Raw genomic sequence first — 13,909 nt, 5'->3', positions numbered from 1 at the left:
GCGAACATAGCGACGTCACGTTTCCGATTCCAGCTCGCCCTTATCACTAGGAAGGTCATCTTAGTGCTCCTCACCATTTAAGATGTTGCTTTTTATTACGATTATACGATTTATACGTTATTTTATCTATATAAGAAAATCTTTTTTATTAATATAATGTATTCTTTTTTATACTATTTTGCCGATGACAGCTCCTGTGAAAACTTGAATGAGCGTCTTTTTTAGATGATGTATGCATTATTTTATAAAAATATGAGGTTTCCACACGTAGAAGGTTATACCGGAGTCGGAGAAACTGATGGGATGGAGCTTTAAAATTTTCGACGCTGTTCTAAAATAAGTAGGTATGGGTAGGTACTGGACAATGCAACGACATAGTTATAACGAAGGCTAACCTTTATTTATTTTCATCAAAATCTGATGAATAAAAATATAATAAATATATGCCATCGTTATAATTACTTATTTGGTCACAACACTACAACTATCAAAGTAGAAGTGTCATCGAGAAAATAAAGAAATGGAAATAGTATCTAAGTAGTTCGTATAAATTATATCAAAACCAATCAGGAAATTCTTTCAAATCATATGTAGCTATATATAGAGCTATAAGCTATGTATAAATAAAGTAATAACCCGTTAACGTCTCAATAGTGGGGTGTACAGGTGAGGTGAAGAGTGAAGACATACATCTTACTAACTTACTAACTCAACCATAACAAGTTAACCTGTTAAAATAAACTAAACAGCGATAAATGGTTTTTGTAATCAACACCAACTGTCAGTCGGATATTTTAAATGAGTTTTAAAAAAAAGTTAACCGTGGGAGTGTCGAAAAAAAAAGCTAAATTAAACATCACAGAGATAACTTTTAGTGCCCTCAAAGAGGGTACAGTTTTATTGTCAACCTTTAAAGTTATAAGTGGGTTGAAAGGTTGGCAATAATTGCGAATATTTTCAAGTGTGTCAATCATTGCTTTTAAATAAATGGTAAAACTTTAGTGATTCAGATTTTTTATGATAAATGTATGAGGAGATTATCTGTCGGAAGTTGACTGCCACCCCCCATAAATATCTGTTTCACAAATATAAAATCGATGATTGCGGGTTCAAGCCCAGGCAAGCATCACTATATATATGTGCTTAATTTGTGTTTATAATTCATCTCGTGCTCGGCGGTGAAGGAAAACATCGTGAGGAAACCTGCATGTGTCTAATTTCATTGAAATTCTGACACATGTGCATTCCACCAACCCGTATTAGAGCAGCGTGGTGGAATATGTTCCAAACCCTTTCCTTAATGGAAGAGGAGGCCTTATCTCAGCAGTGGTAAATTTACAGGATGTTACTTTACTTTTACTTTAGATCTTTTATGATAAAGGAAATTGACTACCACCGCCCATAAATATCTGTTTCACAAATATAAAATCAGTCGTATCATTAATGTATTACATAAAGCATATGGTCAATTTTAACAATGGTTGATTTTTACTTATTTAAAAGATCAAAACAATGATAGCATCAAATTATTCCAAGTTACATCATTCTTTCCTCGTCACACACTGTAGTGCGTGTTGCCTTTTTTTACTCGACACATTTTCATTATCCTGTACTAAGCTAAGCTATGGGAGATAAACTGTATACAATTTATTTATTTATTTATTTATTTATACTTCATTGTACACCACATGTTACACATTATTATATGTTACAATATTATATATAATATTGTAGAGTACAACGGGCGGTCTTATGGCTAAGTAGCTATTTCTTCCAGACAACCCAATAAGGAGAAAGGTTGTATGAAAGTTGGGTAGGTGGTGCTAAGTCGGTATTATACATATATTGCATACAAATATCTACATGTAAATACTCATACAATGTACATATAATATATATATATACATACATATACCCATACATTCATATATGTACATACACATACATACATATATATACATACACATACACACACATATACATATGTAAACATATACATATCAATATTATAGACTAATAAATAATTATAACTAAACTAATAAATAAGCACTAATATAAATCGTCTCTATGCAGATTCAAGATAAAACTTCTTTAGGGAATTTTTGAAAATTAATAGTGTTTTGGATTTTTTTATATTTAATGGTAAATTATTCCACAACTTAATTGCCTGAACGGTAAAAGAGTCACTGTAGAATTTTGTTTTATGTACCGGTATTTTGAGTGTAAGACTCCGGGAAGATCTCAAAAGAGAAGGATCGCCTTGAAATTGAAACTTCTCCTTTAAATAAGAAGGAGCCCTTAAATTAAATAACCCACAGTACAGAAAAGACAAAATATGCAAGTTCCGGCGAAAGCGAATAGGGAGCCACTTGAGCTTCGAACGAAATACAGAAATGTGGTCATATTTGCGAAGGCAGAATATGAACCGGATGGCGAGATTTTGAAGTCGCTCAAGCTTATTGAGTTGGTCCTCGGTCAGATTAGTATAGCTTGCATCGGCATAATCAAGAATAGGTAAAAGGAGAGAATTTGCTAACATAATTTTGGTAGGAATTGGTAGAAGGGATCGAAGCCGTCGTAGCGAGTTCAGTGAAGCGTAGGTTCTTCTGCTCAGTTCTTTCAAGTGATCTGACCAAGATAATGTTTGGTCTAAATACACCCCTAGATTTTTCACAACGGAACAGTAAGGTAAACAGGTACCATTGTACTCAACATACGGTATATCAGCGTAATTAACCTTAGAGACCATGCCCGGACTACCAATAATGATGACATGTGATTTCCCGGGGTTTATAGCAAGTCCGTACAGTTTACTCCATTGGTGAATTTTCTGTAAGTCGTAATTCATGTCCTCAATCGCAATGTGAAGATTTTCAAGCGTAGTGTGGCGATAAATTTGAATATCATCTGCATACATATGGTAGGAGGAAGAAATATATTGGGAAATGGAATTAATGAAAATAGCAAAGAGCAAGGGAGATAAGACGCCACCTTGAGGTACCCCTGCCTGGACATTACACCATGAGGAAAACGTCTCATTAAGGCGTATACGTTGTCGACGGCCTTTGAGGTAACTCAGAAACCACTCAATCACTGATAGAGATATGTTAAAGGAGCTTAACAAACTCAGTAAAACATCGTGATCAACGCAGTTGAATGCGTTGCTAAAATCTAAAAGTGTTAAAATAGTGAGTTGTTTGTTGTCCATGGCTAACCGAATATCGTCAGTAACTTTAATGAGAGCAGAGACCGTACTATGACCTGCACGGAAGCCGGATTGTAAAGGATTAAGAAGTGAGTATTGATTAAGGAAGAGGTTTAATTGGTGGAATACTAGCTTTTCAAGGACTTTAGATAGGAATGGTAGGATGGAAATCGGTCGGAAATCACAATAGTTGGTTGCATTCGACTTTTTCGGGATTGGGATAATAAGGGCATTTTTCCATGTGTCCGGGAATTTATTACAGGTGATGGAGTAATTAAGAATATGGACTAAGATATGGATAATAATATCTAGGATGGGTATGATCATGTTACGGCTTATGCAGTCAGTACCAACGGCATTCGAGGACACAGACAGTATGTTCCTTTTAACATCACATTCAGTGAAAGAGGAGAAGGTAAACGGAGGGAAGTTAGAAGTTGGTAATGATGAAAGAAAATTCAGCGTAGAATCAAAATTTGCTGTTGTAGAAGAGGAAGAGAAATGTTTAATCAATTTACGTTATATATTTTAAAATAATACATGATGTAGCAACTGGAAGATATACCATATAGATAAATAAATGGTTTGAACTCTTACTAATACGTAATTAACATATTTTAGATAATTTTTTATGGTTTATATCATAAATACAATTTAAAACTAGTTATACTTGTTTTACCAAAGATATGAAACAACTGAATTAATTTCTCATAAAAAATATTATCAAGGCATTTAAAGTATATGTTCAAGGAACTACGGATAAAATATTGAATCACGAAAGGTAACATCGCGTGATACAGCTAGTAAATTGCTTAGCTACTTCTCTACGGCCTATTCCAATCACGGACGAGTAAAGACAAATGATTAATTGAATTTCCGTGATTTAATTGGATGACATCTTCAATCTTTGACATTCGTTATAAATTCGTGAAAAAATGGCGTTACGATTTCCGAATATCGGCGAATTTTTTATCAGAACTTCAGAACATTTAAAGGGGTAGAGTATGTTATATGTAGTGTTGAAATTGAAATATATAGTAATCAAGAACTGTTCGTAGTATATAATTTAATTAACAAAATAATTAATAACATTACATGCTTAAATATATATAGACATTTTACTGCCAATATCAGAATAATTAATTATAAGTGGGCGTATATTCAAAGTATTGTTCACAAATTCAGTAAAGTTTTAATTAAGCAAATCAATCACAGATAATTTCACAGTAGCTATAAATATCTTTATGTTAAAATATCACAAACACATATAAACACTAAATCTATTTAAAATACAGACTGTTGGAAATTAGCGATTCGTCGCATACGTGGTGCGCGGGAAATCTTAAATGTAACTGCCTTCAAGATGGCTGCCTCGCTACCAGCGCCTCGACGCTTCACTAGAGCGCCGTTCGACTTCCATTGACACTCTTTTCCAGCCAGTACGATAAACAAGATGGCGCACCATGCGCCGTCATATATAAAATATGAACTAACACTAGTTACTGTATAAATCTTGACCGCGTGGAATGGTGGCAGGAATGCTAGCAGCATTTCCGCGTTGAATCGCAACCCCGATCCTCTGGGAAAAAAACTTACCAGCCCTCCTGTATATTCTTAGCAAATTGCATGTAATAAATTAATGTCATGTAAAATTTCAAAATGACTGATAAAACACAATATAAATATGAAGTCTATAAAATGACTGTCATATTTTTATAATACTTATTCTTATTTTAAGACAAAGTTTCAAATATAGCTTTGCACTGGTAAACTAATGGCTTTCCTAAGTATTTCAACCTACAAAACATACCAAACAAACCTTGTCATTTTCTAGGCTAGCGCCAAGGTTTCATCACAATTTGATCTATGCTTAAAGAGCCTCGTAGAGGACAAACATCAGAATCATTAAAAAGTGTCGTTATGTTATTTATATAAAACTTGGCTAGCACACATTTTAAATTGTGGTTTTGTTTTGTGGTTTTGCCGAAAGCACGTTTTCGTGTTCGCGTGAAAGAAGCAACATAGACAGTCAGATTTTACTTTCCCATTTATAATATCTACGAAACACGTGATTGCACATTAAACAGTTCGAGTTTCTATAATAATTTATACAACCAACCTTACTGTATAAGGTATATTATTTTCTTAACTAATCGCGTCTAGTGTTTGCGAAATCTTTAACTATTTACAAACAATTATGTAATTTTATACCTACATAATTTACGAAGCTTATATAAGCTCTGCGCAACGCAATGAGCAAGTTTTATATATGGGAGAGGAAATGTCAATCAATTTTGCCGAGCGTCGCGTAAAAATTCTCAAATTATTAACACGAAGAATTTCGTTTTGCGTGCGTTATCTATAAATACTACTAAAACTAATTAAACTAAATAAAAACTTTAAAATAATTGACTGATATACGACAGTATTAAGCGTTGGTTAATTCCGTATATGTTATAAATAAAGTAAAAATTGTAATGCGATAAAAAACATATTTATTTTCTTTTAATTAAATTTTATCGCTTTTGATATTTAATGCTTCTTATCACGCACATTTAATTAGTCAAATATTTGATTAAATTGTGACTGGACTTGTCACTAATTAATATAAACATTAATTATAAATATAAAAAATACATATAATTTAGGCTAGTTTTTATTGCCTTTCATATATTTTTTCTTCTCGTTTTTCCTCCAGTTTCGTATATTCACATTCTGCCAATTATAGCGTCTGCCTAAACACGGGTGTAACATTACACTTTCAATCCGCAATACGACACAAAATTATGTACTTTCCGAGACCGGGGGTGTGAATATTATTGTAATTCTGGACTAATTCCAGAAATCTAATTACATTCAATGATTTTCTGATTTGAGTGACAACATCGATCGTCTGATTTTTGCCTAGGATTTATAAGCTATAAGAAAATCGTAAAATATTACACTTATAATAAGCCATGAATATGAATTAAATATTCGCGAGAAGCGATTCTGGTGCAAAATTTTACATAATCACAGAGTTGAACTATAGGAGTTAAATAAATGATAGAGTTTCAAAGACTGTTCATAGAATATTGATTTATCCTTCACTAGGTTACGGGCTTAAGGGCAATAACCTACGAGCTAAAGGACAAAACAGCTGATATTAGATAATTGTTTTGTGTTCATTGACTTTAGATGAAAATTCCTTTAAATTTAGAATTATATATTTCCAAAGGGTTAATGTACATTGAAGCTCTACAATTGTTATATTCCTTTTTAATAATGAACTAGATGAATCTGCGGCTTTACCGCGATTTAATACAAATTTCCAAACCCCGTATTACTCCGTTCGGAGGGGTGAAGTTTCATCTTTCATCAAATCCGTTCTTTGATGTCTGCCTCATATCTAACGGCTAAATTTCAAGTTTGAACAATCTGAGATTTCGTGATAAATCAGTAGCGGCAAATGGGCCACATGGTGGTAATTGGTTACCATCGCGTATATAAGTTGCCGCTGAAAGAAATAATAACCATTCCTTACTGCCAGCAACCTTGGAAACTAAGATGTTATATTCCTTGTATCTGTAGTTACATTGGGTCATTCACCTTTCAAATCGGAACACAACAATATTAACTAAGGGGCTTGTACAAAAACCCTACCATCAAATAAATTACCAATAAATTGATAGCCCTGAAAATCTAGGATATTATTTACTATTTATATATATTTTTTATTTTATACTATTCAATATAGATGACTACGTCATTGTGTTATATTCTTTCTCGGCTTTATATTGTTTGGCAAAATCGAATATGAAGTTTTATTTATAAAACGAGTATTGGATTGAAAAGTGTTACGTCAGAAAATTCCGTAACATTTAAAACCTGATGCGATTATTGTGAATGCGTAATGGATTCTCTTGCAAAATAAATAATTAGAAACCAGATTTTCAACTATTACCTTCAATAACGATTTGTGTACAATTTGCTTACTATATTGGGACTGTATATGCGATAGTTTTGAGCATTTTTAGCTGTAAATGTTTGGACTTTTGTCAATTATTTTTCCGTCAAACAGCAATACTTTGTGATGTTGTGGTGTGATTTGAGGGGTGACTGAGCTAGTGTGAGACATGGACGATCTGAAAACATAATATGTAGCATAATTTGTAGACATTTAAGATATGAGGGACGTTTTATTATTTCTGATAATACTATTTGTTATAATTTACATTGCTCACTTGACTTTTTTTGCGGGGCGTCGTAAGACTATCGTGACTTACGAGCCAGTCCTAACGGAGGCTGTGTGAGTGCTGCCTATACGCACACTAACTTATTTACTTTATTTAATTTACCGTGTTTTCTGTATAACATCATTGAAATGTCTTATGAAGAGCTATTGCTTTTTTTCAATCAGACTTTAAGCATTTATATTCAAAGTACGATGCGAATTTCAAATGACTAGTTATGTTGATTTTAATTCTGTGGCAGTATAACATAAATCGTAAGATCAGTCTGTCATGACTGAGATTTAAAAATGTACGTTGTAATGTACCTGTTTGCCGATACAATGCGCGCGCACAATAGTTTAGTTAATCGGCTGACTTCGTGCCCCGTGTTGTTTAACAATTTAAAAAAAAAGCGGGCAAAGGAATATTTTATAGAGCTAAATAAATTCGAGAGTGTTAGCCACTATCGGACTTATGCCGCCTCGTCGCGCCTTCTCGAGAGTGTGGATCTGTCATAATTTATGATTTTATAGTATCAATCGGAACCCACAATTTAGTTTGCAAGTATATAAGTATTATATTTTACCTATGTCGTAATCTACCTATGTACTGGTTACCCAGTAGTAGGTTACTAGATCCTGGATCTAAAGCTATAATGGCATATTTGTGAAACTGTATAGCCAGCCAGACAATTCTGAATTTATAATAATTATTATATAACAGTAATATATAAAATATCAAACCACAAAAAGTACATAAAAGACTCATTTAAAATCAATTGTTATTCAAAGACGTAGATGATAAAAAAACTTGAAAACGTTGTCGGCAGTTATGCTTATTGTATTTATAAGCACTTTATTTAAGAGCATCACAAAAACTCATTCTTCTTATATGATTCTGCACAAATTGCTTGAAATACGGTTCTTTTATTGCAATAATTAAATTGGAAATACTTTCTGGAAATTAAGATAGCGTCACACTGATAACTTTTGAAACATTTTATAAATATAATTCAAAGTATCTAAATTGTTCGCGGCATTTTAAGTGTTATTCTAAGGCGCTGACAGTATTATCAATTAGGTACTAGGATGCGCTTGTACTCAATCAATAATGAATTCAATCAAAATCAAAAGATTATTTATTTGAAAATAGGTCTATCACAAACCAGGGTAGTGGTAAATCCGTCTAAAGCGACAACATCGTCGCTGATAATGATCAATTCTGAGACGTTATACACAACCAGGAAATCTTTTAAAAACCTTTTCTTATGCTTAAGACAGGCCTGGTTGAGCGGCTTCTTATAAAACGTTATACAAAAAAATATGTAAAGCTAACACCGATTCAGAATACGAATTTTACCGAAAATAACCGAAAGAACTACATAGTTATTCTTTTACATCAATAAACATTGTTTGTAAATTAAATATTGTATAAACTGGGTGTGCTCTATATTCAATTATATCAGCACCTACCATCAGGTGTGATTACTGTTAAGTTCTTGGCTATGATTTAAAAATATATATCAATCTTTGAAGAAGAATATAATATGTTAAATTTTAAGGTATTGAATTTGAACGTCTCTGGACACATTGAATATAAAACTTCAAAGTATAATTTTAATACAAAGTCATATAAATAGTGACTGTGTGAAACCATCACAAAAAACCTCTTCTGCTGTGTATTCCTTGTATTTGCTGTGGTGTGTGTTATGTGTAATATGTATGAAGCTAAAGTAGTTTTTTTTGTAACAGCGGTTCCCACACCATTCATTTTGTAACTCGAACACCGTTAGTCGTCGTCTCAACGTAACTTGCATACAGATTCCCTTCTTTTGTTTTATTCGTCTAGTACATAAAAAGTTACTTAAAATGGTTCATTATAAAGGTACCTAAATAATCCTTCAAACATAAAATATTAGTGTTATACATATATAACGCAATTTCTCAAGTAAACTACTTAAAATTTTTGAAGTTCATAATAATATATGTGTGACAATATGACAATCAAAACCGACGGCAATCGTTGTACCTATAGGTATTTGAGCATTTAATCTGTACTAAAACCTCCAAAACCGCAGATTTTTTTGGTATAAGTGTTTATCAGTTAGGCGTTAATGCAAAAATGTATTATTTATTAGTATAGCCGTGTTTGCTCTGTAAACGTATACGAAAATATCGAACACCCAAAATGAAAATCTATCAGAAACCTTGATCGAAACTGATAAAAAAGTAGTTTTGTTCTTGTAAAGGGGAGATAAGAACATTATATAAGAATTGTATGTGATTATATCTAATCTATACATATAATAAAATTGGAATGTCTGTTTGTAATATTAAAATTGCCCTTTTTACTCAATTTATGTGTATGTATACATGGTACATATACTAAAATAATATTTCTTACAACTTTTGTCCGTCTGTCTGTTTGTTCCGGCTAATCTCTGAAACCGCTGGACCGATTTTGACGCAACTTTCACTGGCAGATAACTGATTTTATAATGAGTAAATAAAACCTACATTTTAATTGCTTACTATTAAATGTCTGTTATTTATATATCAGAAATAGAATCCTCAATGTTATGTATGTCGTATTATCGAATGTCACCTTATCTAATTTATTCAAGCGATATTCGGAAAACTTGTAAAATTAATTATTAGTTATGGTTCTTGGTCAAGTTTTTTTTTAATCCACTGTATTAGTTAGCCATTGCATAATGAAGCTCGTCATTCCGTCTTCTGTGACACAAATGTAAGCACCTCATAAACTCTTGGCAAAACAGGTTCTATATGTGTTACGAAATAACTTAAAATTCATAGACATGTTGTAATCTCTATGGTAATCAAATTTTTATTTGACAGACGGTAAGCAATACTTGTAAACACGTTTTTTTTCCTTCATTATGGATACTTAAGTTTTGTAATCTACCTAAGTTTGAAGATTAATTTTTAATCTGTGTATATCTGAAAAATATTATACATCTATCGAAAATAATCATTTATGCTTATAAAAAGTAACAATACTATTTTAATTTAATTCCCGGCCAAGCTGGACAATGCCATCGTTCCGGTATTACGCCAATGACTTATACCGGAACGATGGCACTTCAATTAACCGAATCAAGGCCTGATATAATGTCACGACTGACGGCGTCCTTTCATTCATTTTTTATCTGTAGAACAAAAAACACAGACTATAATTTTGACATGAGACTTTCGTTTAAAAACTATCTTAAATATTTGGATATACATATTATACCCGATTTTTGCGCGTTAAGCAGAGTGCGTTTCGCCTTTATCCTGCGTTGTAATTAATCTGTCTTAAATAACGTATAGGGAATAATCGAAAGAAAATTATTTAACTGTAAATCTAATAAAATTGTATTTACAGTTAAGATACTGTGATTATTGCAACACAGGTCTAATCTTAACTGTTTCTTTAATGCAGTTTTATAACACAACACAATGTGTAGGTTATACAATACTTTAGTGTTGCATAACTTGAAAATTTTTACACAAAAAAGGGGATGACTTTTTTTTTTAATAGTAGCAAAGTCATATTGAAAATTTAATTCATAGCTGAGAAAAGAGGTTACATTTTAAATATGTTATTAAATAATGTTAGTTGTTCAGGATAAAGGCAAATAGTTCGTGCAGAGTCGTCTTTGGACCTTTGTTATTTTTTAAATTAAGCTTTGTGCAACATAAGGCTGTTTCACACGGCGCCGCAAGAGGCACTACCAACAAATTAATAAAATGATTACACTCGAGCTTTTTTTGAGTATTGCCGTCCCAATAGATCACGTATAGGTACTATTATTCGTCTTGTGTACAAATGCAAAAAAACGACGCGACAGTGGGACTTTTGTTGCGCCATGTGAAAGCAGCCTTAGCCTTTCAAGTGACATTTTATTTTATTACCTGTGTCCGTAAAAATGTGGGCGGAAAATATGTTCCGTTTATTTTATAGAAGTCACTCTGGAAAAGAAGAAATTCAATTTGAATGTTTTTTTTTTTTGTTATTTCTGCACATAGACGACACGACACGATACGAGTCATGCATTTTTATATCCAGCCAGTCACGTTGTATAATTTTCATCGCTTTTATAATTGTTTAATGTATGTATAATGAAATGGATTTTTTTATGAATTATATATGTGATGCAAATTCTTACCTCTTGATAGAAGACTCGTTTGGAGTTGTACGTTAGATTGTACTGCTGATCAGCTACCATAAGAAGGATGGAGAACGGAAGCAGGAAGGCAGCTGCGGCTAAAAACGCAACGCAACGCCCTAGTCTCAAAGCACTGACATTTCTTCTACCCATTTTTTTTTTTTTTTTTAATTTAATTTTTTACCATCACAAAATCACTCACAATTGTCTATTACATTGTTTTATCTGTGGACATCATAATATTTTTTTTAATCATTAAGTAATTTGTATATAAATAGAAAGCATTTAAAAATGTCATTATAAAAGCATTTTGTATAATTACAACCTCTCGACTGACAGAGCGCTGGGAGTACGAATGTGGTAACAGATTCCATTCTTTCATTCGATTAAATTCGTATTTTTATAACTGGCAAGATTAAAAAACGTATTCTTTCTTTTTTTAAATAGAAGCAATTATTATATAGAATTACTAATATCCCTATTTACCCCTCCAATTAACCTATTAGGTTATGTAAGGAGTACGACAATAGTCGAACCTGTGACTTTTTACATATCTAAGCAGCTCTTAAACTATTGGACTGTTGACGCTTTCAATTCTCGTCGTCTAAAAGGAACCGTCAGAGCACTAAGCACACAGTCAGGATTGAGAGTATCCTCAGTATCTTTAGAGTCCCTTGAGATTATCTTTGGTTTTGTAGGTAATGTGAGACAAATCTTGACTAAATCACACATACTCCCCAGCTTGCTCCGAGAGGGTTGCATAATCTTTTTTCTTTTTCCGTTATTTTTATTCAATTGATTGCTAATGAAATACTTTATCTAACAATTTAAAGTCCATTAGCACCTACAAATGAGAACGATCGTTACCACCACTAAAAATAGCTATAAGTTAACACTCCTAAATATTTTTTTAGTGTTTATGCACTACGGCGACCTCCGTGGTGACTCCGAGGTTCCGGGTTCGATTCCCGGCCGTGTCGATGTAGAGAAAGTTCAATAGTTTTCTGTTATCTTGGGTCTGGGTGTTTGTGTTAGCTACTCACATTGGAATCAGAGTCATGTAGTGTTGTCCACTACTTATTTATTTATAAGAAAAAAACCTAATTCCCACTAAAACGTTAAGATGGCGCCTTGGGCTATCTTGTACTCTGTTAAGTCGTAACGTGTAATACAATAGTATAGTAATAACTTTTAATTTATCAGTAACACTTTTTACTATAATTTAATAAAACAAACGCCATATAATGAACTATTTAAAGTGTAAACAAAGTGTTCCGCCACTTCTTCCAATGTATACAGAAGTGCGCTTTAATAAAGTTTCGAGTATATTAATTATTCTCTGAAATTACTCCGAAGCTCAAATGAAAAAAGGCAATCAAGTATAAATTATTAAGGTATTAAAAAAACGGAGTTCGTTTGTGCGAGTTGTGAAATTGCCTTAATATCGAAAAGCAATTTTCTTAAGAACGGGCGCCGGTATTTTCTCGAAATTAAATTGCATCTCTGCAGAAGTTTGCCGAGGCCGATAGGCATTTTTATTTTAAAAATTGTTTCTGTATTTTCTTTTATAAACTACATTTTAATATTAGGTGTCTGTTTATGTTTATTGGGATGGTTTAAAATACTAATATATTTAGAGGTTATAAGATCCATTTTACAATTGTCATTAAAACAAGCAAAGTCTGAAGGCTGGTTAAAGGATGTTTTTTTGTTATTTCATAGTTGTTGCCGCTGGCTGCGCTTGTGTTTAAAGTGTTGTTGACTAACCTAACCAACCCACGTCTTTCTTGAGTTTCAGGCTTACTTCATTCAATCAATTTTATCATTAATTTATTATCCAGTTAAGTGATTCCGACTTGATAAAGTAACTGACAGACAGACAGACGGACAAAGTTATTTTAACATTTATAATATTAACATAGATAAAATAAAAAATGAACAACTACGTTATGAACAACTAACATATACACTATATCATTTCTAAAGGAAAAAAAACAACAAATAAAAGAATGAGTAACTGGCGATAAAAAAAATGTTTTAAGAAATTCACACCAGCAGCTCAAAGCTAAAATATTATGTGAGACGGCGAATAGAGCACGTGTTTGCACGCTCTTGAAGGCCATAAAATCCCATACAAAGAACGTCAATGAAAACTTTGAATCGTGAATAAAAAACAGCATATAATTAATAAGTACACTGGCACACGGTATGTTTAATTCAATGATTTGTTTATTAAACTCACATAATATATATTTATATATTTATCAATAGTGACGCAGTACAAAACTAACTAAAAGGTGCTATCTGTTTTATCTTAGTACG

The 13,909-nt window shown here is 32.4% G+C and overlaps 1 protein-coding gene across 3 annotated transcripts in view; it reads right to left on the bottom strand.

The window, feature by feature from the left end:
- LOC124537347 (carbohydrate sulfotransferase 11) overlaps positions 1-13,909 on the bottom strand; it is a 61,979-nt gene that overhangs the window by 30,667 nt on the left and 17,403 nt on the right. For 2 of the 3 annotated variants that reach the window (XM_047114172.1, XM_047114173.1), the window contains exons 2-3: positions 11,588-11,812; positions 11,334-11,390 (exon numbers count right to left, since the gene is read on the bottom strand). In XM_047114172.1, coding sequence (XP_046970128.1) covers positions 11,334-11,390; positions 11,588-11,740 — 210 coding nt within the window. In that variant the 5' untranslated portion in view covers positions 11,741-11,812. The remainder of the gene's footprint in view (positions 1-11,333; positions 11,391-11,587; positions 11,813-13,909) is intronic. The other variant, XM_047114174.1, reaches the window with a different exon arrangement.

The sequence above is a fragment of the Vanessa cardui genome, chromosome 18 (assembly GCF_905220365.1).
Source record: "Vanessa cardui chromosome 18, ilVanCard2.1, whole genome shotgun sequence".
NCBI lineage: Eukaryota > Metazoa > Arthropoda > Insecta > Lepidoptera > Nymphalidae > Vanessa > Vanessa cardui.
Note: the sequence above shows the minus strand (reverse complement) of the source record. Positions and strands in the feature narration are given on the sequence as shown.